This window comes from Streptopelia decaocto (genome assembly GCF_964273445.1).
Source record: "Streptopelia decaocto genome assembly, chromosome: 15".
Classification (NCBI taxonomy): domain Eukaryota; kingdom Metazoa; phylum Chordata; class Aves; order Columbiformes; family Columbidae; genus Streptopelia; species Streptopelia decaocto.
Window position 1 is genome coordinate 10003488 of NC_138670.1, and position 21408 is coordinate 10024895.

The 21408-nt window shown below is 51.2% G+C and overlaps 1 protein-coding gene across 2 annotated transcripts; it reads right to left on the reverse strand.

Annotated features, from left to right (window-relative positions):
• Positions 1-968: 968 nt before the first annotated feature.
• ACADS (acyl-CoA dehydrogenase short chain) lies at positions 969-15555 on the reverse strand. 2 transcript variants are annotated; one of them, XM_082066014.1, is made up of 13 exons: positions 15308-15555; positions 14613-14726; positions 13999-14110; positions 13573-13745; positions 7721-7884; positions 5911-6060; positions 5600-5711; positions 5042-5193; positions 4603-4773; positions 3232-3369; positions 2923-3018; positions 2545-2601; positions 969-1936 (listed from the first exon to the last, which is right to left on the reverse strand). In XM_082066014.1, exons 1-13 carry the CDS (start codon positions 15510-15512, stop codon positions 1784-1786), a joined length of 1797 nt encoding a protein of 598 aa, XP_081922140.1. In that variant the 5' UTR covers positions 15513-15555; the 3' UTR covers positions 969-1783. The 2 variants fall into 2 exon arrangements, with proteins under 2 accessions (XP_081922140.1, XP_081922139.1); XM_082066013.1 differs by lacking the exons at positions 13573-13745; positions 13999-14110; positions 14613-14726; positions 15308-15555 and adding an exon at positions 8187-8314.
• Positions 15556-21408: the final 5853 nt, after the last annotated feature.

A 21408-nucleotide genomic window follows, 5' to 3' on the forward strand; every position in this document is an offset into this window, starting at 1 on the left:
TGCTCTGGGTCAGGCTTTGTGCGTAACTGGTCTGTTTACCTCAAAACAGTGCTGTGAGTAGTGGTGTGTTAAAGGTCATGGAGCCCTCCCTAGACCCATGGCACGACAAGGGACTTGAGAGCCTTTGCACCTTAAAGCATGGGGGTTTTTTTGGTAATAACAAAAAGGAACTCTGATAGAGTATCCGAAGATGTTCCTAGGCCCAGGAACCTGACTGGTAGGCCGTTTCTAGACAAGGGATTTTTGTCCAGCTCCACCCTCTTTGTAACTTGATGATGTGTGATTTGACACGGCCTGCAGCAGAGGCACAGCACTCAGCAAGGTAGTCAAGGATGCAGCTGTTGTACTGAGGCTGCGTGTTATCCAGGTGTTCCCAAAAGCAGGTTCTAATCACAGGCTTCCCCCAAAACCAGTTCATTAGTGCCCCCTCTATTCTGTGGATGGGGTACATCCAGTTTGTAGGTTCTTCAGATGTGTTCTCTGTCAGCTGAGGTGTTCGTCACTATTCCTCCCCTTAGGTCAGGCACAGTGTGCGTACGGGGCAATTTCACTCAGGAGAAGAGAAGCTGCAAACATTTTGCATTGGTAAGGGAAGGAGGCCTGATGATGAAGAGGAGCAGCCTGAAAGCGGATCCGAAAGCAGCAGCCAGAACTCCTTGAAGCAGTGATATGGGCCGAAATCAAGTGAGAAAAGCGTCTCACTCCTAGAAGCCCTCCGTAATTTACAACATGTTCACAGGCACTAGAATGGCTCTCCAGTAGGAATACTGCTGAATGCTCTGCCTGGCTAGTTCTGTTAATCCTTTCGTTTCTTCGCCCCAACAGGCCGTTGCCCTCTAGTGCCCTGCAAAGGAATTATTTCTATTCCTGGGACGACTGCACTAGCAAACACTCACTGCACAGGTTTGTGCTCCTGTGTCTTGTGGCAGGAAGAAAATATTATAAATGAACTCACATTTGCATTAAAAGTAAGTGGGGACCCGTGGTCCTTTAAAATCAGGTTTTATTTGTCTTCTCTGCTCTCTGATGCATAATAGAATCCTGATGGTTTTCTGTCCACACAAATTAAATAACATATCACAGGGAAATAACCATTTACCTCTAGTGTACTCATAATTTGGACAAGGGGCAGACCATACAGGCCCTAGTCTTAATCCTCTCTTCCTGAGCTTAGACCTTTCCTTTTGACTGCTGAATCATCTAGAAGTTAATTTCTTGTCAAAGATAACTGATGGAGGATATGTGCTACTGCTATAGCTTCCTGGTAAGGTTTTCTGTGTCATCTGTTCCTTTCCTCATTGTTGCCCAAAGCTTGTAGCAATTAAAAGGCTACTATTGCCACTTAGATCAGCTACGGCAGTGTAACCTGCAGCCTGGAGCTGGGCACAGGGGTGCTGTCCCTCACTGTCCCTTGGTTATCGAGTACCACATAGTGACAAATCCCTGCAAAACAGGAGAGCTGCTGACTGCACTGACCAGCAAAATCATTTTGCTGCAACTAAACAAAAACAGTGCTCCAGTTTAGGAAAATATCTACACTCTCCTACATGGACAGGGTGCCTCCTCCTTCCTGCACTCACAGCCATCACTTGTAAGCCTAGATACAGCCTTCCGAGCACCAGAGTTTGTCCAAAGAAGAATCAGCACACTTTAACAAGACGGTCAGTTACTCAGTCCTGAGGAAAACTTCCATCATTAGCCTCGTTCACGAGGGCCAAGACTCAATGCTGTTGTGCACCTTTGCGAGGCACTTCAGGGCAGCGTCTTGCTCTCGTTGGCTTCTTCAGCTCCGGTAGGCCTTCAACACCTGACCTGCTATCACCAGTCTTTGGATCTCACTGGTCCCCTCATAGATCTCGGTGATACGAGCGTCACGGTAATGGCGTTCTGCTGGCATCTCTGTCACATAGCCCATCCCACCCAAGATCTGGATGGCCTGAAACAAAGGTAGCACGTTAGAAAGGAAGCAGGGGCAACGAATTAGTTTTCCATGTCCCAGAGCCACTTAAAAAGGAGCTAAGCCTGCTGCAAGTATAACTGGTGGGGGGACACATGGGGATGACTGCAGCCCTTCTGCAGAGAACAAACCGGATTTGAACTGTGGAAGAGCAATACTGATGTCCCAGACAATGAATCACTTCAGAGCTATTTGTTAGTGATCCATGTTCAGCTAAGACACTCTGGAATAATAAATAAATAAATGGAAAATAAATGCAGACACCAGAGGTCCTGTGCTATTTGCTATGTTACAAACTTACCACGGGCGCTGACTGGTGCATCACGCTCCCTCCCACATCGCTTATCCCGCTCAAAACTTTAACACTGCCCTGGACAGCAGCAGGTCGAAGATGACTTCAGTAATACAACTGCTACAGGCCAGCACAAATCCTAGCGCACCAAGACGGCTGTGCTAACCAGCTTCAGCCATATTTTTTTGTTTTAATCTAGTAAATTCCATCCCACCTTCCCCAAGCACCTGTTCTGCAACAACACAAACTCCCTTTCTGCATGCTGTGCAGCAGAGATGTCAAGTGAAGGAGTTACCTGATGAGCAATGGCTGTTGCAGCTTCTGATGCAGCCAGCTTGGCCATCGCTGCTTCCTTTGGGGAAGGAAAAACATCACTGAGGGTGCAGCTCTCACAGTAAAGAACATCTCACTTTTACAAGGAGCTGGAATGCCCACAGACCAGCTGTGGAGAGGTGAGCCTGATCACTGGTGCCAGCTGACAGTGGCCACCCCTCTCCCCTTGGCTAAAACCAGGCCCCGGCCCAGCAGGCTGAGGTTAAACACCTCAGCTCTGGTTGGGCGTGCACTGAACGCAGCGATGCTGAACACAACAATGCTGTACACAGCGTGGTTTTCTGGCCTTGGGCCTGTGCCCAGCACTGTCACTACTAGATAAATATCGTGTTGTAAATACCTTTGTGAAAGGTTTCCCATTGTCTTTCAGCATAGCAGCTCTCCAGGTCAGCAAGCGCGCGCCCTCCAAGGCCACAGCCATATCGGCCAGCTTAAACTGCAACGACAAGCACTGCCTTTGTGCCGGGTGGTGGCCCCTGGAGCACAAGTCTCCCACCCCAAGGCCAGTATTGCTAGAAAAGGGGCGGCTCCATGCCAACAGTTTAACAGTGTCTGAAAACAAGATTTACCGTGTTTATTCCAGACTGTGCAAAGTGCATGAACTTCCCACCAGCACTGTCTGCAGCTGCCCTGGCCACCTGGCTCCTACCTGCACCGCCTGCAGCTTCGTGATGGGCGACCCAAAGGCCATTCTCTTCTCAGCATAATCCACAGCACAGTCCATAGCTGCCTGGGCTATGCCAAGAGCCTGTGAGGCGATACCAATCCTTCCTGCATCCAAAGTTTGCTGCCAGAGACACAAAATACATGCTAAGTCATACTTGACAAAAAATAGTACACTTGCATTTCTGCTCTTGCTGGGGAAGCTCCTCTAGCCTTACCACCCTCTGCTCAGGCCTCCTTGATTAAAAAGATTCCCAGTCATGAAGGACTAGAGAGCTATAAAATGTACTGGGTCGCTGCAGAGAGAAGCCAAGGGTACAAGAGGGAAAGCAGAAACGGGGGGTATTGCTTCTTAGAGCTGGAGAGAAACGGGCAGGTGCAAAAATCAGGGAAACAGCGCAATGAGCTCTGGAAGGGACACAATAGTACAGTTCACCTAGACCCTCTCATGGTGCAGCTGATTTTACTTTAACTGGTTAAAAAAAAAAGCAATCTGGTCAGTTTTCCCCTTTGCCCTCATCATTAGCACAAGCACTGAACCAAGTATTTTTCAAAATGACAAGCAAATCAAGTCAGTAATTCAACTTACCTCAAACACATGCCCATTTTGTCTTTTAACTGCTTCCCTGTCTCACTATGTACAGGAAGAATTTACAGCAAACTCAGTCCTGGGCTGAGTGCCTTAAAAAAAAAGTGATGGTGACTGATGTGTTCTTTTAGTTGTGCACATAATGGAAGGGGCTGGTCTCCAGGGAGCTCAGCCTTTTTCAGAAATTCAGGCCAAAAAATGGTGTTTATCCCCTACCGAGAGAGCAATGACCACTGCCAGGGGAGCGCGTCCCTGCAGGGAACGTGTTGTTCCGCGGCTGCCCGGCTCCTCCTCAGAAGTCACACATGTGCTGTAACTCAGATTCCATTCGCCTTTAGACATTATCCAGCGGCTGCCCTGTGCCACCAGGACAGCTTTCCTCTGCCAGAGTATTTAGGGAAAAAGCCACAAACTGGAGGCATGGGAACATGCGATTACAGCTGGTGGTTGGGAAAAGAGAAAAATTAAAATACGCCAGCCCTGCTGACACAGCACCTCAGCAACTTCAGCATTCTTTCATCTGAGAACCTCTACAGAGTCTACAAAAAAAGCTCTGTCAAAGATCTCTGTTAAATCAGTGATTCATCAAGCTCTATGAATGATTTCTCCCACCTTGGCAAAAGGGGTCAACTGCTTAACGTTACACTGAACAGCTTATGCTAGCAGTTCTCACCAAAGTCATTGCAAGTCTGAAAATGGTTTTGAAGATGGCAAACTTGGGAACTACAGGTTTATGGAAACACAGCTGCAGCCCGATCCACCTCTTACCATGGCGATTTTGAAGCCCATTCCCAGCTGCCCCAGGAGGTTGGCCTTGGGTATCCGACAGTCCTCAAATATCAGGTTGGCGGTGGAAGAGGCTCGGATTCCCAGCTTGTCTTCTTTCTTCCCCAGTGACAGCCCAGGGGTTGGCATGGGAACCAGGAACGCGCTAATGCCCTGCAACAAGACCCAAACTCTTAGGAATGGTGTCAGCTTCCCGCTTACATGGCTGTCAACACGCTTCCTCCAAACAGCTTTCATAGAAGCCACATGTGTAGGTAACCAGGAGAAGGGCGGGGAGAGCTGAGATAGAACAAAGCCAGTGCACATGAGCCCCTCTGCTCAATGCCTGCATGGCTCTAAATAGCTGAGCTTTTCCAAAGTGCTTTTCCTGTACAACTCCTTTATTCCCGCCCTTTTTCCTGACCTGCCCCACTGAACATACCTTGTGTTTCAAGGATTTATCTGTGGTAGCAAACACCACAGTGGCCGAGGCGTCCCAGGCATTGGTGATCCAGGCCTTGGTGCCATTCAGAACCCACTCGTCACCATCCAGGCGTGCCACCGTGGATGCTGCACCCGCGTCACTGCCATTTCCTGAGCGAGGCACCAGCAAATGACACTCAGGCAAAGCAGCGGCAGCCTGGGGTACAAACCCACCCCCGGCCTGCGGCCCCCCCGTCAGCTCACGGCACTTCTTGTAACTGCGGGGGTGTCAGCACTGTCCCTCCTAGAGGGCCCAAACAGGAAGGGGAAAGGTCAATGTGCCTGACATGTGCCCATCTCCAGAGCTCTGCTCCCCGAGGGGATGAAAATTCTCAGCATTGACCACGGGCACAGCCGGTAAAACCTTGGGCTCTGAGACTTCACTTAGAGAGAATTGCTACAAACCACTTTTCTGCAAACTGCTACAATTTAACAGACCCCGAGCCCATCCTAAACCTGACCAATGAAAAAAGCCACCCGACATTCTTTGCAACATGAAGGGTAACAGTCACATCACCTGGTTCACTAAGTGCAAAACAGCCGATTTTATCGCCACTGGTGAAGGGAGCAATCCACTGGTGCTTCTGTTCTTCAGAGCCGAACTTGAGTATTGGCCCTAAATACAGAGACTTTAACAATTAAGAATTGAGTTAGTGCTTCTTGAAGGTACAAGGATTCCAGTAACTCCCTAAAGTCTAAATGCTCTCCAGCACACCAGAACCCACCACAGGAACGGGTCCCATTTCTCCCACACATCCCTCTCCAATAACACCCTGACACCAGCCCTGGTTCCACGCCCGACCCTCACACACAACCTGAGACACTTACATTATTGACACTGACAATGACACCTGTGGACGCGCAGCCCCTGCTGATCTCCTCCACGGCAATGGAATAGGCCAGGTAGTCGAGGCCTGATCCTTTGTAGGCCTCTGGCACATCCATGGCCAGCAGCCCTAAGCCACCCATCTTCTTCACCTGCACGGAGGGAGCAGAGACATAAGATCCTCTGCACCACCAGTGTCCCAGCAAATACATGCAGACACATGGAGACAAAGACAGGTCATAGCAGGGCTACAGACACAGGAAAAGATGTGCACAACTGGTGAAATGGGAATCTGACTGTACAAACCGGTAAGTGTCCCCAGGTCCCGATGACTTCAGCAAGAGCTGTACATAGTCACTGCTGCATAAGACGAGGCTCATGCTTATTTAAATAGCTCTCTTCAGTACTGGGAAGGAGGGAGCCTTCAGAAGGTGAAATAGGGACATACAACCCCACCAGCCTCCCAACAAAGCTTTTCCCCTCACATGTCTCCTTTCAGTTGAAAGCTCTCAATGGGAAATCTATCTGATAAAAATCATTAGAACTTTACCTGTGAGCCTGCTGAGCTTCAGCCTAGGACTGCACAAGGAAAGAATTTTACAGAATGAATGACCTACAGAACAGCTTGCAAGAAGGTGGTTTTTCATTCCCATTAAAGCCAGGTCTTGCTTCACAGAAAACTTAATTGTTGGTTACATTCCAAATTATTCCACCCCAAGCTCCTCAGCTGTACCCCTGGCTTCTTAACCATAAGCTCTTCAGAACACCGACTGCCTCGCTCTAGTTTTTTTGTTAATGTTTGGCAACATACATGAGAAAAAAAAAGCTTTCCTCTGCTTTTATATTTGTCAAGCTTTTGGTGTTGCAGAAATAAGTGTATTACCAGCCTCTGCTTGCTTTAAGGGGAACCAAGAGGAATTTTTAAACAAATATTTTCCCTCTTGTATGGGCACCCAAACCCCTAGTCCTTCACATCAAATCCAGAGGATGAGCAAAAGACAGCAACTAGTTTTATGTATGTTGCTTTATCTCAATAAACACAGTTTACATTTTGAATATGCTTCTACACATTCAAGTGAAAAGACTCAAAATCAAATGTAAAATTCTCAGATAAGAACAGTGAAATAAAGAGGAAAGTATTTTTTCCTTAGACCGTGTATGACTTTCCTTACTCTTTAATCAAAGAGGGGTGTTTGACAAAACCCACGTGCCTCTGACTGTGCTTGCTCGCAGCCTTGTGGCTAACCTAACAGTATGTATTTTTCTGGAGCTTAATATTCATTGCAATGAAACACCTGAATCAGTCTGCTCAACATGGCACGGAACGTACTGCTGAATCTGTACTGCTGAATCTGTACTGCTGAATCTGTACTGCTGAATCTGTACTGCTTTCCACAAAACGAGTCGCAGGTACGACTGGAACTGCAATCTCTTCACAGCCCTAGATGATGACCAACATGCACCTCCTATCTCCTGATCACCATCTGAAATGCACTCAGGTCATCTATGCTGCCTCACTATCAACCATTTTTATGGTTATGTGCAGCCTATAAAAGTATTTAATTGATTTTATAAGTCAGTTGTATTATAGCCCACAGGAAAGTCAGAACTGAAAACTGAGTAGTACTAAAGCCAGATAAACATGAGGTAAAGAGCTCAGAATGTCCTGGGTACATTACAACCTCCACACTCCAAGAGCGCTCCCACAAGCTGGTCTAAGCTTCCATTCGCTGCTAAGCCGGAGCTTCCTGCGCGTTGGGCCGCCGGCGCAGCGCAGAGCCGGCCCGGCCCTCCCGGGGGAGCCGCTCGCACCTGCTCGGCCGGGAAGCGGTGCTCCCTGTCCAGCTGCGCCGCCAGGGGCATCAGCTCCTTCTCCGCGAAGTCCCGGCACGTCTGTCGCAGCATCTGGTGCGTCTCTGGCAGCTCCGCGCTCTGGTACACGGTGTGCAGCCGGCGGAGCCGCCCCAAGGCCAGCGCTGCGAAGGGAAGGAACGAAGCGCCGCTGGCTCCCTTCACGGCCGGGGCAGGGGGCTGAGGCAGGGCTCGTGCCCTCCCACAGGGACACTCTTCCCTCAGCACCGGGACCGCTGGGTGCGGGAGCGCAGCCGGGGCTCGGCTGAAGGGCGGCCGCGCCGCGGCTGAGGGAACCCGCCTCAGGCCCTGAAGGGCACCGGGGCGCCGCCTCCCGCGCAGGCCGCGGTCTCTTCCCACCCGTCTCGTGTGCCCCGCCGCCCCCCGAGCAGCCGCGGAGGAGCGAAGCCGAGTCCCGCGCCCTCACCCCGGGGGGTCCCGCCGCCGCGGGCCAGGAACGCAGCCGCCGCCATCCCGCCGCCTCAGGGAGCGCGAGCACCGCGCACGCGCGAGCAGCTCCCCCTCGCGGCGCAGCCGCGCTGCCCGCGCCCCCCGCTCCGATCCCGCCCCCGCAACCCTCTGGCCACGCCCCCTGCCCGGGTCCCGCCCCCGGTAGCCCTCTGGCCACGCCCCCTGTCCGGGTCCCGCCCCCGGCAGCCCTCTGGCCACGCCCCCGAGGCCGGACAGCGCCTGTGCGAAAACGGGAGTGTTTATTCTATTGCTGGTGACACAATCACGTTCATACAAACACGCGGGCAGCCGGACCCCGAGCCGCCGAGGGAGGGGGCGCCGCCGGCAGCGTGCTGGGACACACACAGGGAGTCCGCCCCGGGACTGAAGGGGCGCGGGCAGCGCGGCTGCTGCCAGGAAGGGCCACGGGAGGAGCGGCCAGAGGGGACAGCAGCCCCAAGGCCACACTGTGAGAGATACAAATACATGTCCTGTAACAGCACCGAGATCCACGCAGGCAGGGGTGGCGGTTGCTGGTGTTCGTTTTTCCCTGTGCTGCAGAGAAGAGGCGATGGCTCTGCCAGGCAGCTGTCCCGCAGCCCCGGCCCCATCACAAAGCTGGGGACACGGCCATGTTCGCACCCCAGGATTACACCCGATACTGGGCCATGCTCTGGGGTAGCACAAGGCTCGGTGGCTTGATGTGACAGGACAGCAGGGCAGAAAGCAAACGGGACATCATGAAACACAGAGCTGAGGAGTTACTACGTTTGGACCTTACTGCTTCACCACCACCTTCCTTGGTCATTTCTCCCTTCTAAACACTTGTTTTATTTATTCTTCCTGGACTCTCAGACAAGCAGAATAAACCTCCTCAAGCAACCTCAAGCTGCTGCTTCTCTGCAGCAAGAGGCATTGAAAATCCTGAGGAAAACACACAAAGGAAGACACTTCCTACCAAAACCAGAGGACAGGGACAGCGGTACCCAGTCCATACGATAAGATGTCCTTCCTTCAACACGGTGCAATACATATTCCTCAATCATTAAAACAGCTGTCCAGGAAGCTTTCTGCCATGGATCCAAAGCAGTTACCTCGAAAATGTGAAAAAGAGGTCCTGGTGCTAAGAGGACAAATACTGAAAAAATTTAGCATGAGTTTGCGGATTTGGTCCCTTGTTTTGTTATTGCAGAACACAGTATGATCCCAACTCTCTTTCCACCTCAGCACACGACCTGAGAGAAGCTGTCTCCACAGAAACCTTTTCCCTCGCTCACACATTAACTGACACTGAAAGTACCTCCCTTGCATTCAGCACCATCCACCTGACAAGGGTGAGACCCCACTGGAATTTCTTCCTAGCTCACCGGCATGAGTAGCTTTGACCCCTCATTAAAGCATCAGAGCACACGATCTGTTAAACTGTGTTGACCAAAGACATCATCCCTGCCCCAAGGAGAAGACACTTCACAGAAAGCACCTAAGAGAAAAGGAACCTTAGGGAAGCAGTCAAAGTGGGGAGAGGAGTTTGGAAATCCCTGACTTTTTAGATTATGATCAGCTTTTTCAGTGCTGGGTTGCCCTCTTGTAGGGACTTCTGCAGCATGCTTTTCGGGCAAAGACCACCTAATTTGACAAAGCAAATAAATTCATCTAGAAACTGAGGCATGTACTGCTGCCTGCACGTCTTCCCATTTTCCTCCAGTTCTTTGTTATTGCTGAATAGCAGATTCATCCACCAATGGGAAAGCAACCGCTTCAATGCTTTTTTCTCATCCCTACTGGCAGGGGTAATGACTAAAGACAGGAATCCACTTTCCTATAAGCATCAAATGCCTCATTTACATTTAGCAGAGCTCTCCTGTCAGTGGCATTCCACAAAGCAGTGGCTAGATGGCACCCACACCCCTACAAATCACACTGGGACGGAGCAGAGCAGCACGCTGGCTGCTGCCAACGGCTCATACAAGTTGGTATTTGGCCGTACAGTAATTTCTGCTGCTCACTCTGGCAACAGTCAGTCTTCCTTTCAAGAACCATTACGCAGTGACATAGAAAACACATGGGAATCATCACACTCATAAGCAAAGCAAGAGGTTGCTTCATACAAAAAAAAAGGATAAAACTAACATTCAAAGGCACCTGGATTTATACTACATAGAAATTCAGCTCGATATGCTAAACTTTCGCAGGGAATAACGAGAAGGCTCTTCAGACACTATCCTGAGCATCTCAGAACACTTGAGGATGAAACATGATTCCAGACAGTTCTGCCTCGTCACACGTAACTACCTGTTCTTCCATGAAAACAAATGTTCCCCACCTCACCGCACAGCATGAGGCCTTCCGAGACAATCACTGCAAGGGGCACCGCAAGCTCCACCTTACAAGCAGCTTTAACTAATTCTCAAATAACTAAACAACATTGCTACGCGCCTTTGGAGACGCTGGAGGGGACTGGTGGTAGCAGAATCCTTCTTCATCTTTCAACCATGCAGACCTTGCTCCTCCGCATTCCCAAGACATTTGTTGTGGTTGCTCATGATTAATGCTCCACCCAGAACAGGTCATTTGTTGTGGTTAATCATAATTAAACATCTTCCCAAGAGCCGGAGATTCTTTGGTGGCTGCCACGCCACTCACTCTCACTGTTCACTCTGATGCCAGCTGATCTTCCACACCAAAGTTAACATCGTTAATCTGCGAGGTGAGGACCGTGGTTTCCTATCGCTGTCTGCATTAACAGGCTCCAGGCTGCGATGCCCACTGCACTGAATCCTGCTAAAATATAAACTACACCGAATCTTACTTAACACAAGTATGCGCCAAGGACTTGGGTTTCAACTGTCTCAAGGAACACATGGAAATAATACTAGCAAACATCTCTCTTCTGGACACAACCCAACTCCCATGTACAAGAGACTCGACTGACCAGCCAAGTGAGGGGACAAAAAACCCACCAGTCTTGAGAGCCAGCAAAACAGGTAGAAAACAGTTTTGTTAGCTGAGCTATTGCATGGTGAGGAGCTGGGGCCCAGCGCGGCTGCCGGGAAGACACGGGTCTGCTTTTCCCACTGCGCGATGCTGCTTCCTATCGCCAGATCCCAAACGCAACCAGGAAACACACCTGCTGCTCTGGCAGTGACTAACTCGGCAGAAGAACTTCCTAAATCATAAATAAACAGCTAAGTAGGCCAAGCAGGGATGGCAGCTCACTTAACAAGAGAACCACGCCAAAACTCCCTCTGTGAGAATCCCACTCCATAACACTGAGTGATCTGACCTGGGAAGCTTTTAGCTACTAATACCTCACCTGAAACAAAGCAAAGGAGCTGGTAACAACACTGTCTCTCCTTCCAGCACCTCTGACAGATCATTTGGGTTTAAAAGGACAGATTGAAGCCCAGGAAACTCTGCTTCCTACGCATTTTTCAAGTGATTTTCCACATTCTCCCCTTTTACTCTAAGCCCCACTATAGTGATGACTCCCCTCCACCCCAGCCGGACTGACAGTGTACTGTCGTTCTAAAAGGCAACAATTCTGCAGCACGAGCCAAAGTTCCTACACAAAGGGAAGCAGGAGAAACGGTAAGCACAGTAAGATTAACTTCAGCTCTAAAGTTGAACCCTGAGCTCCAAAATTCAACAGTTTGTTCACAAAAGCTCAAATAGAAATGCTGTTAGACTGACTCAATGACCAACCTAGATAAGGCCCCTTTTTCCCCCAATCTCGTATCTCTAGTGAAATCTCTGGCAAAACTCAGATGAAGCTGTTCTCAGGGGCAGCTCAGGCCCTGGAGCCAGAAGGAAGATTCCTGCACTGGTTAGAAGCTGAATTAGTCTCTTATTTTATACTTCCCACTGGAGAATATTGGGATGTACCCTAAAAAGCCATGTCAGTCATGCTACAAACTAAACCACTGTGCACTACAGTAATGATCTATGCAACTAAGAAGAGACCTGCTCTACAGGTGTCACTGGCTACTTGAAGGGGGAAATTTCCTAAGAAATAGCTCACCCAAACAACCCGACCTCTTTAAAAAGGGCAGTCACCCAATAGGTGAAACATCAGAAACACTAACGGTGCAGCCCAACTATAAAGGCTGTAACAGCAAGAACTTTCTTACAGTATCTCTGATCCATGATCTAACCCAGGCACCAGAAAGTAACCAGAAATAGTGACTGAGAGGCAGGATATGCTGAGTGTCAGATAAAAAAAGTGTCGCAGGGAGACTCCCTTTACTTTCATGAGCTGTCGTCTTTGCTTCAATGTTTTCAGCCTCACGCAAGGAGAAAAGGTTTGGCAAGAAGTCTTGTTGCACGAGACAGCAACTCCAGTTCTCTTCTGTACATCTGGAACGGTTAACGGCAGCACAGCATCCAGCGGACACAGAATAATTACTGTCCTCCGTTGTAAGCATAGTCGGCCTTGTTGTGCATAATCAACTTGTTGTCCACAAAGTAAAAGCTGTCGGAGCGGGTCTCGTATGGATTTTCAACCATCAGACGGACTGTGAAAGAGAAAGCTCAATTACACTCAAAAGCCTGCCACACTCCACCGGGCAGCACCAAGTCCGAGTAAAAAGGATTCCGCTGGATTTACCAGCCTGATGCTCTGCCCTGCCCACGTAAGAGAAGCAAACTGCTCTGCTGAGCACACTTCTAAAGCTCTGGCCTGCCCCTTCCTATTCTTCTTGTTCACAGCACAAGTGCTGTCAAAAGCAAACAAAGGGGGATGGAGTAATTGCACACAAGACCTCCTTGGAAACCGTCAGAGCCACCACTAGGGCAGAGCAGCAATCACCTCTAACCAGAGAGGCTGCAACCCGCAAATGGCAAAGCAGTGTTGGGGTGCAATCTCTGCACCTCCTCCCACAGCCAGGCGGCCACATAAGGGCCCAGGTGCTCCAGTCCTATCCACCCCCTGACGCCAAACACACCCCGCGCAATGTATATTTGCAGAGATGTTGGTAGCTCAAACACACACCTCTCAAAGAGCCCTAACAAGCAAGTGCTGAAACCAGATGTGTGGCTACCAAGAAGAACCCTTTTTAAGGGTTTTGTTATCTTCTGGGCTACGCTGTTAGGCCCCAGGCTTGTCAGCCCTGAGACTCTGATCAGGTCTTGCAGCCCGTGGCTTGACAACATGGGTTGTCTTAGGCTTTCATTTTCAAAGAAGGAAAATTTGCAGCACAAATCTGTAATTCAGTCAAGATTACACACCGCTTAAACCAGGAACCTGCATCTATTTCTTCCTGTCCTGCCCATCCCAATTACAGCTTCTTCCACAAGCAGAGAGAGGGAGAAAATGAGTGTACGTACACACACAAAGCACAACCCAGTGCGGGAAAGGAGATACTTACTAAGGTCCTCTGACAGCTGAGGGAATTCGTAAATGTGTTCACACGTGTTCCTGCTACTCGGGATGCAGAAGCCAAAATCAAAGTCAAAGTTCTTCAGCAAGCGATCTCGGAAGTAATGTCTCTCAATCATTCGAAAGTTTGATACTGGCTTTTCTCCCACTGTGAATTCCACTCTGTATGCAAAAAGTAGGAAAAAACAGCTAAGACGACAAACTTCTCCTCCTATTGGGAAGAACGGAGCCTTGGATCTGAGGCTACACAAGAATCCAACAGACCATTCCAGAAAGAGAGACTCTGATATTTTTAGTGTAAGATGGGTTCTCTCTAGTCTTTGACACAGCTTCGTTATAAACTGTGAAGTGACACTTTGTAAACATCTTTCTTTGTGACACTTGGTAAACATCCCTTCCAAGAGCTCATACTCACGTTGCACCAACAGTTCGAAGGCGGAGGAATGCTGGGGTGAACTGGTAACGAACAAAGCGGCCTGCACTAGCGTCCAGTTCACTGCTGTCATCTTCGTCCTCTTCATCTTGCTCTAGAAAATGCACCAGCTCAGAGTTATTCTGCTAATAGCAACCACATTAAGGTAATACTGCCTGGCGAGTGTTATCAGAAGCTGGCTATTAGTTAGGTGTTTAATAACTGGTTTGAGAGTTGTACAGGCACTAAGTAATAAAGAAGAGATCTGCTATGACAGCTGGTGCAGCTTTGGTGGCTCTGGAACTGAAACCACCCTCAAGCCCACAGGATATGGCCCCTCACAACTGCCACAGCACATGAAAGAAACTCTGAACCACAATCAGTCAACAAGGGAAGACCTGCAGTTGATAATACTCCCCCATCTCACAAAAATAATTTCACATTTCTATGACAACAAGTTTCTCAGCAGAGAGAAATTCAGTCCTGTGCTTAAAGGAGAGGAATTGAGTCACCGGGACATAACGAAGGACCTCTCTGCTTGGTCTGAATGGGTCTTGCATTGCAACTTCTCAGCTCCCCGAGCCTCCCCAGCCTCCCTGCCATGTAAGATGAGATACCTGAAGCAGAGGGCTTTGCAATTTCAAACAGCACTGTTCCAGTTTCAAGATCCCGGATCTTAAACCTGGTGAAGTCAATATTGTATATGTTGTCCTCAGGTTTGCATAAATAATCTAGAACAGAAAGGAAACATATAGCAGCATTCTAAAACATCTCTGAGCAATTACCAAAGGAAGTTCTTTTTTTGCTAGCTCCATTCCATTAAGATACATACTACTACAAGCTGTTTTGCAGAAGCTTCAGGGACGAAATTGAGGCTTGAAGAAACAAAGGCACACTAGGTGCCAAGTGGCAGAGCAGGAAAGGGATGGGATCGGGACAGAAAAGCAGCGATCAGCGGCCCAGAGGAAAACCGACAAAAAACAAACCCCACCCCAACACCCCCAAACTTTTCTGGAAGTTGTAACAAAGCTGCGGGCAGAACCGCACGGCGCTGCTGCCGCCCCGGCCGCTCGCTCCCCGGCCGCTTCCAGGGACAGCGCAGCGGGCGGCAGCGCCGGGCCGGGCCGCTCCAGCCCCACGGGCCGGGCCGCTCCAGCCCCACCGCCCCCTCCCCGGCCCGGCCCCGCGCCCCGGCCGCGGCCACGGGGGATGAACGGAGCCGCGCGGGCGGTGTCCGCCCGGGACGGCGGGTCCAGCCGGAGCCCCGCCGAGCGCTGCCGGCCCCGGGGGCCGCTCCCCGGCCCGCACTCACTCTCCGTCACCCGGCACAGCCCCAGGACGTGCTCGGGCCGGACGGTCTCCAGCGCCAGCAGGTCGGACTCTGTCCACGGCGGCCGCGGCGCCGCATCGGCCGATCCGCGCCGCCCCCGCAGGCGGCTGAGCGCTCCCCCGCTCCCCGGCGGCGGCTTCTTCTCCGGCCCCGCCGCTGCCGCCGCCCGCGCCTTCGAGCCGCTCATCGCCCCGCCGCCGCCAAGATGGCCGCCGCCGCCCGCCGTAGCTATGGGAGCGCGGGGCGGGGCCGCGGCGGGTCAGGGGCCGCGGGCGCTGCCTGGCAACGGGGGCGGCTCCCCGAGCCGGCGGAGCCCGAGGGGGAAGCGGGGCCGCGTCGCCACCCGCCGCTCGCAGAGCCCCGGGACCGGCACCCAGCGCCGAGCACCCACGTCAGGGGCGTCCTGGGCCCGCGGCGGCAGCGCCTCCTCGCCGGAGAGCGGCCGGACAGCAGCGGGGGGAGAGCAGAGAGTTATCTGAGGAAAGAAACAAAAAAAAGAAACAAAACCACCCCCGCCCGAGCAGCCCCGCTCCTGCTGCACCCCCGGGGAGCCCCCTCGCTGCCCAGGGGACACCTGGGGCTGCGGTTAATTAAATCTCGGTCTGAATCCCGCAGCGCAGCGGGTAATTACAGAGCGGGTGTCCCCGGAGAGCCCGGGTCTGCCCAGGGAGCGGTGGCAAGAGCTGCTCGGGAAGCGCTGTCAGCACGGGGGGGACATGGAGCGCACACCCCGCTGCTGCCCTGGCCTGGGGACACCCCGGTCCCCGGGGAGCGGGGCAGGACGGCGCGCCCCGAGGGCTCCCCCGGGACAGCCAGCCTGGCCGCTGTCACCCCTGCCAACAAAGGGACAGTGGCAGATGTCAGACCAGTGTCCTGAGCCTGGTGGGAGGATCAGGGACGTCCCACCTGGAGTGACTCACAGGAGCATCACACAGAGGAAAAGATGCATTTCTTCCCAAAAATGAGGCAGCCTGCAGTAGGCACTTGGCTGATGAGAGTCACCTCCAGCCCCTCAGGGAACCAGGGCAAGAAACATCTGCACCCTCTGTTCAGCCTCCAGCCAACACCCAACATGCTCAACGTCCGGGAACAGATTTAGAGCAGTGGTTAGTGACGTTCGCTGCTGCTTCTAAGCAGCACACGCCTGCTGCTGCCAACCGAACGCTATTTCAAACAATCCTGCCCACGCCAGCGCTCCCCAAATCCCCCTTGCTGCATCGGGTTTGGTCCCTCCATCCTGTGCCCCAGGAAGGACAGACCAAAGACCCAGGCTGTCTGGAACAGTGGCTGCTCTGCACAGGGCCAATGTCCCTTGTCCCTCAAGAGCAAACACCCCGAGGAGGAAGGTGCTGCTTTCCGCTCCAGCTGCAGCCCCTTCTGACCACCTCTGACGCAGTTTCAAGCTGAAAGCGGGGCAGCTTGCAAAACCCCAGAAGGTAGATTACATCTCTGGTGTTCCCCATCTGAGCAGGAAGCAACAGGGTCCATATCAGCACTTTTAAGAGGATGTTGCACTGTTCAACTTGCACTTAATCGCCCAAAACAACTGGCAAGAGAAGACGAGAGGCAGGCAGGGGCTCTGGGCTGCAGCGGCGGTGGGATGTTAAAGTGCATGTCGGCAGCAGCCCGCAGTCCCCTCCGCGCTGCAGCCTCGGCTTCCCGCATCACCAGCCGTAAAGCACAGGGGGCTCCTCCGCCCCCACCACTAGAAAAGAGGGACCACCTCATCCAAGTGACAATATAATTCTGTTTATTTTCCTTTAACACACTGCTGGTTAAAACTGCCAGACAGTAGATTTCAGAACATTCCCTCAACCAAACGTTCTGGGGAAATTAAAAAATAAAACTGCTACCATGTACCAAAAATAAAATAACCCACCCCTACACCCATCTTTTCCCTCAAACTAGACCCTGCAAAGCCAGTGCAATCAGAAATAGTCATCTGTGCTTTTCACCCAGGGCCTGAGCGTGCTGCAAAGCAAACTAAAAAAAACATCACTGCAAGTTGTTATAACACAAAGCAATGGACAGTAAAATAAAAAAATCCTCCTTAAAAACCTTTTGTACTGGTGACAAGCACAGCTGGAGATCTCTCCCCACGCTGTTCAGCCTTTACAGACAACTTAGACCTGCAGCTTCAAGTAGTTTGTGATGTGTCCTTAACACCAACAGCACAGGTCACTTCCACGCATCCCAACCTACACAGCTGGGCGCTATGGAGCGCCAGGACCATCTGCCAACGCCGAAAGCTGCAATGACAACAGGATGCAAACATCGTGTCACCTGGCCAGCATCTCGCAGTCCTGGTTACTGCTTCCTGGCACAAAGCACAAACCCCGCCTCTGCTCTCATGGTCTGCAGGGCTGCTTCGCCAACCTGGCCGCTTCTGAAGCGGGACAGCCCTGAACACACGGAGCCCCCGTAGAAACCATGAAAAATTCAAGCCTCTACTTGCCAGCAAGTTTCCAGACATCACTTCGCTCCAGCACCCTCTCAGGAACTGTCACACTGTGACAGAACAGCCGTGGCAGCACAGGCAAGCACCACACAGGATTGGGAACAACTCCAGGGCAGAGATTCCACGCTTCCTCGATTCACACTCTCCCCAGTTAAACTGGTTCAAGCTGTACTTTGCCCCTTGCCTTGAAACCTCCATCACCACACAAACTCTTTACCAGAGACCTTTGATGTTTGCAAAAGATTATTCACATTTTCTAATCATCCAGCACTGTTTCTAGGAGAGAGGGAAGCACTTCCGTTTTGTTGATTATTATTATTTTATTTTTTTTAATAAAGCACTTTTTGGGAAAAAAAAAATCAAAACCTATCAATAACCTGCAGTAGCGTCCCGCTGATCAGCCTGGGGACAGTGCTGCCACATCCCTCCCCCTCCCACATCTTCCCCCCCATTCTCCAAAAATAGTATTTAATATACAGCAATAAACTCTGAGCAAGCCAGAGTCCCGGAAGACATGGACCTGCTTTCAGCTCTCCTGTCCAGCCCAGCACCACTTCAATGCGGTTGCTACTGTACTCCTGGGACAAAACCATTTGGATGCAGGCGAAAGGCACGTGCTGCAGCCCCGCTGGGCAGCGCACGACGCAGGGGTGCAAGCACAGGAGGCCTGTTCGTGTAATCACGTCTCTGAACCTTCACAGCTCCAGCCTGGTGCTGCGTTTGTGCCGCTGAGAATACTTGTCTGAGCCTATTTGGGACGAGCCAGTGAAGACAGACTGGTGAAACCAGGCTGACGTTAAAAAAAGCATCCTTGAATTGTATTAGACTTTGGCATTTGTTGTGGAGATGCAGAAGCGCCAGTAGGTAAATTAGCTCAGTGCTGGCCCAGCTCCCATTTCCCTTGGATCCTCAGCAAGGATATTTCCCTCCCGCCACGTAAGTGCAAGAAGCAAACAGATGTCTCCCACACTGGAGCACCAAACAGAGCCTGACACACTTGGTACTTCGCAGCTGCTCAGAATCTCTCTCACATCAAGGGCTTAAGCTGCTTTGCTGGTCCTCTCCCTCCTCCTGCTGTTTTCCATCAAAGACAGGTCTGTTCAGCCCAGGCTTCCCATACCAAGACATTTCCCTGGCGGTTGCAATCCCATTTCAGCTTAAAGAAAGACTAAGGGTCTCTGCCCCCTGTTCAGATGCAAACAGTGCAGAGCAAGCCATTGGTGAGTGAGTTCGGGGGGCAGGTCTCCCCAAGCCACACTCTGCACCCAGAAGCTCCAAGCACCATACAACTACCAGGACCCAGCCATGACTCACTCAGCTCTGAACCACACAGACACGCAGGCACCAGACTGTCTGGAAGTTCTCCATCCTGCCTTCGGGAGATTTCTGGGAGAGACCAGACCTGAAGGAGCTCTTCCAGTTCTTCTATCCCCTGCTAGGCTTTTTTTTCCATTGACCTCAAGGGCTGGTACCAAAGATACTCCCTCACACTTCTCTGTTTCAGCTGTGATCTCTGGAGCTAGCATCCAGGGACAGTGAGACAGCCCCCAGCTGGTCACAAGGGCAGGGAATGCCTGTTCCTTAGGGAAAAAGAAAAAACAACTCAGAAGCTTCTTAAAAAGAAAACAAAAAATTTTAAAAAAGCTTCTTCAAATAGACTTTTATTCAAAGCCTGAGACAAAGGCACCAAAAAGAGAAGGGAATTCATTTGGCTCTCTGCTCACTGCCACCTGGGATAGTCAAAAGAGTCAGAGCTGTTGACTTAATCACACACACAGAGAAGGGGAAGGTGGCCTGGCTTAAAGGTAGGAAAGGAGGGGCTGATGAGGGGTAGTTAAAACAGGCTTTGGAACCACTACCCTGAGGCTGGATCCAGGCCCAAAACATGATTGATGGTGTCATCTCCCCTTTATTAAGTAGAAGCTTTATTAAAATTGCCTTATCCGCCCTTCTCTACACAACTGCTTCACCAATCAAGCCAGGGTCTGTTCTGACCCAGCTCCCCAGGCTGCTGCACAGGGACACGCATGTCATCTGCCTGCTGCTGGCTGGAGGCAACAAAGCACAAACAGGCTTGTCTGTAACCTGGCAGGAGGGGATGGACCAACAAGGAAAACTGCTCATGGCACCATAACAGGGTCAGGAACCTGTCAGCCATCAAGTCTGTAGTGAAAAAAGTGGATGAAAACTGAGCCAAAACAACTAAATTCAAGCCATGAAGGATGAACTATTCCTCCTCATTATTCTTATTCAAATAAGACAAATTCATTTGAACTGAGCAACCGGAACACAACAGCTCGCACCTTGCACAGCGTGGCCTTAGGGGCAGCTGGTGGCACCACAAGGGCGGCCTGGCTGCCAGGAGAGGCAGGGATAAACTATCCTAGAAGCCTCGTCTCCAACTCTTGCACACCTAAACGCACACCCCTTTGCTCATGCTAGGCAAGGTGCAGAGATTACTGGGTGAGCCACTAGAAGCTGAGTGATTCTTTGCTCCAAGGATGCTCAAATAAAATGCAACCTAAAAGGCCTGGAGGAGAACAGCTCCTTACAGAGGGAGAACAGCTCCTTACAGAGAAGCTTGCTTGCAATCCCAGGTTCTTTGCTTAACAAATCAGCACAGTTCATGCTTCTCAAAACTGATAAAGATCTAAATGTCTCTGTGCTCCAGTTAAAGCAATCCCCCAAACACTGGAGAATCTCTGCAGGAACCAAACAAAACAGAGCTCATATTTTATAAGAACTTTGTAAGTACTAGGATTTGAACAGCAGCTAGAAGACGAAGCAGACAACTTAAAGCTTACTGTCTTTTCATCCTAAGTTTTGTTCTTAAGATCAGCTCTCTCTAAAGCCTATCTTCCCCTTCGAGTGTGGCAAGGACCTTCTTGCTTCTCCCAAACTGGCTGTTACCACTTGTGCAATTGGAGAAAAAGTAATTAAGGCCCTAGTGCTTGCTTTTTAGCTCACAGACACAGAATTAGGGTCAGGCCTATAGCAGCGATGCACGCGATCAGAAAGGCAAGGTCGAGCGCCACTGCTGCGCAGAGCGGTGCTTTGACACCTCGTCCAGCTCCTGTTCTGGAGCTTGTGAGCTGGCAGCTCCTATCACTGCTTGAAGGTTAGGAGGAAGCAAAGGCTTCAGCTGCTTGAGCCCTGCAAGAGCAGAAAGGCTGCTCCTCTGCTTTCCTTTCCAGAAAGTAGGGAATTCTGCTGGCCCTTCTCAGCTCAAAGAAAGTCTGAGCCACTGCAGGGGAACAAATCCAATAACAATCGTAGGAAAACTCAGGGTCAGGGAGGAGCACCAGCAAGGAGGACATGGCTCAGTGCAGCTGCTCTGGGTAAAGAGAGGGCACTTCTGAGAGCAACAGCGACAGCATGAGGTAAAGTGTTCTCTAAGCCCAGAGCTCACAAGGACCAAAGCTGACCTGCAAGGGCCCATCCATGCCTGGGCCAGATCCTGCTCTGGCACACGAAACATCTCCCACCAGCCAGAAACACTCAATATGTCAGAGGCCAGGACCAGGGGAAGGTAACTCCTTGGGGCCCACAGCTCTGGGTCAGCAGGTACAGTGCGGACGTTTGCTCTGCTCAGCCTCTGTCAGACAAGCACAGCCTCTGCATGTGG

Excerpts from the sequence above, each read along its gene's own strand:
- ACADS (XM_082066014.1), bottom strand. The coding sequence starts at position 15,512 with ATGAGCGGCTCGAAGGCGCGGGCGGCGGCAGCGGCGGGGCCGGAGAAG. Across the intron at positions 3,370-4,602 it reads TGGGCTTCAAAATCGCCATG|CAAACTTTGGATGCAGGAAG; the intron begins GTAAGAGGTGGA and ends TGTCTCTGGCAG. Across the intron at positions 1,937-2,544 it reads CAACAGCCATTGCTCATCAG|GCCATCCAGATCTTGGGTGG; the intron begins GTAACTCCTTCA and ends CCTTTGTTTCAG.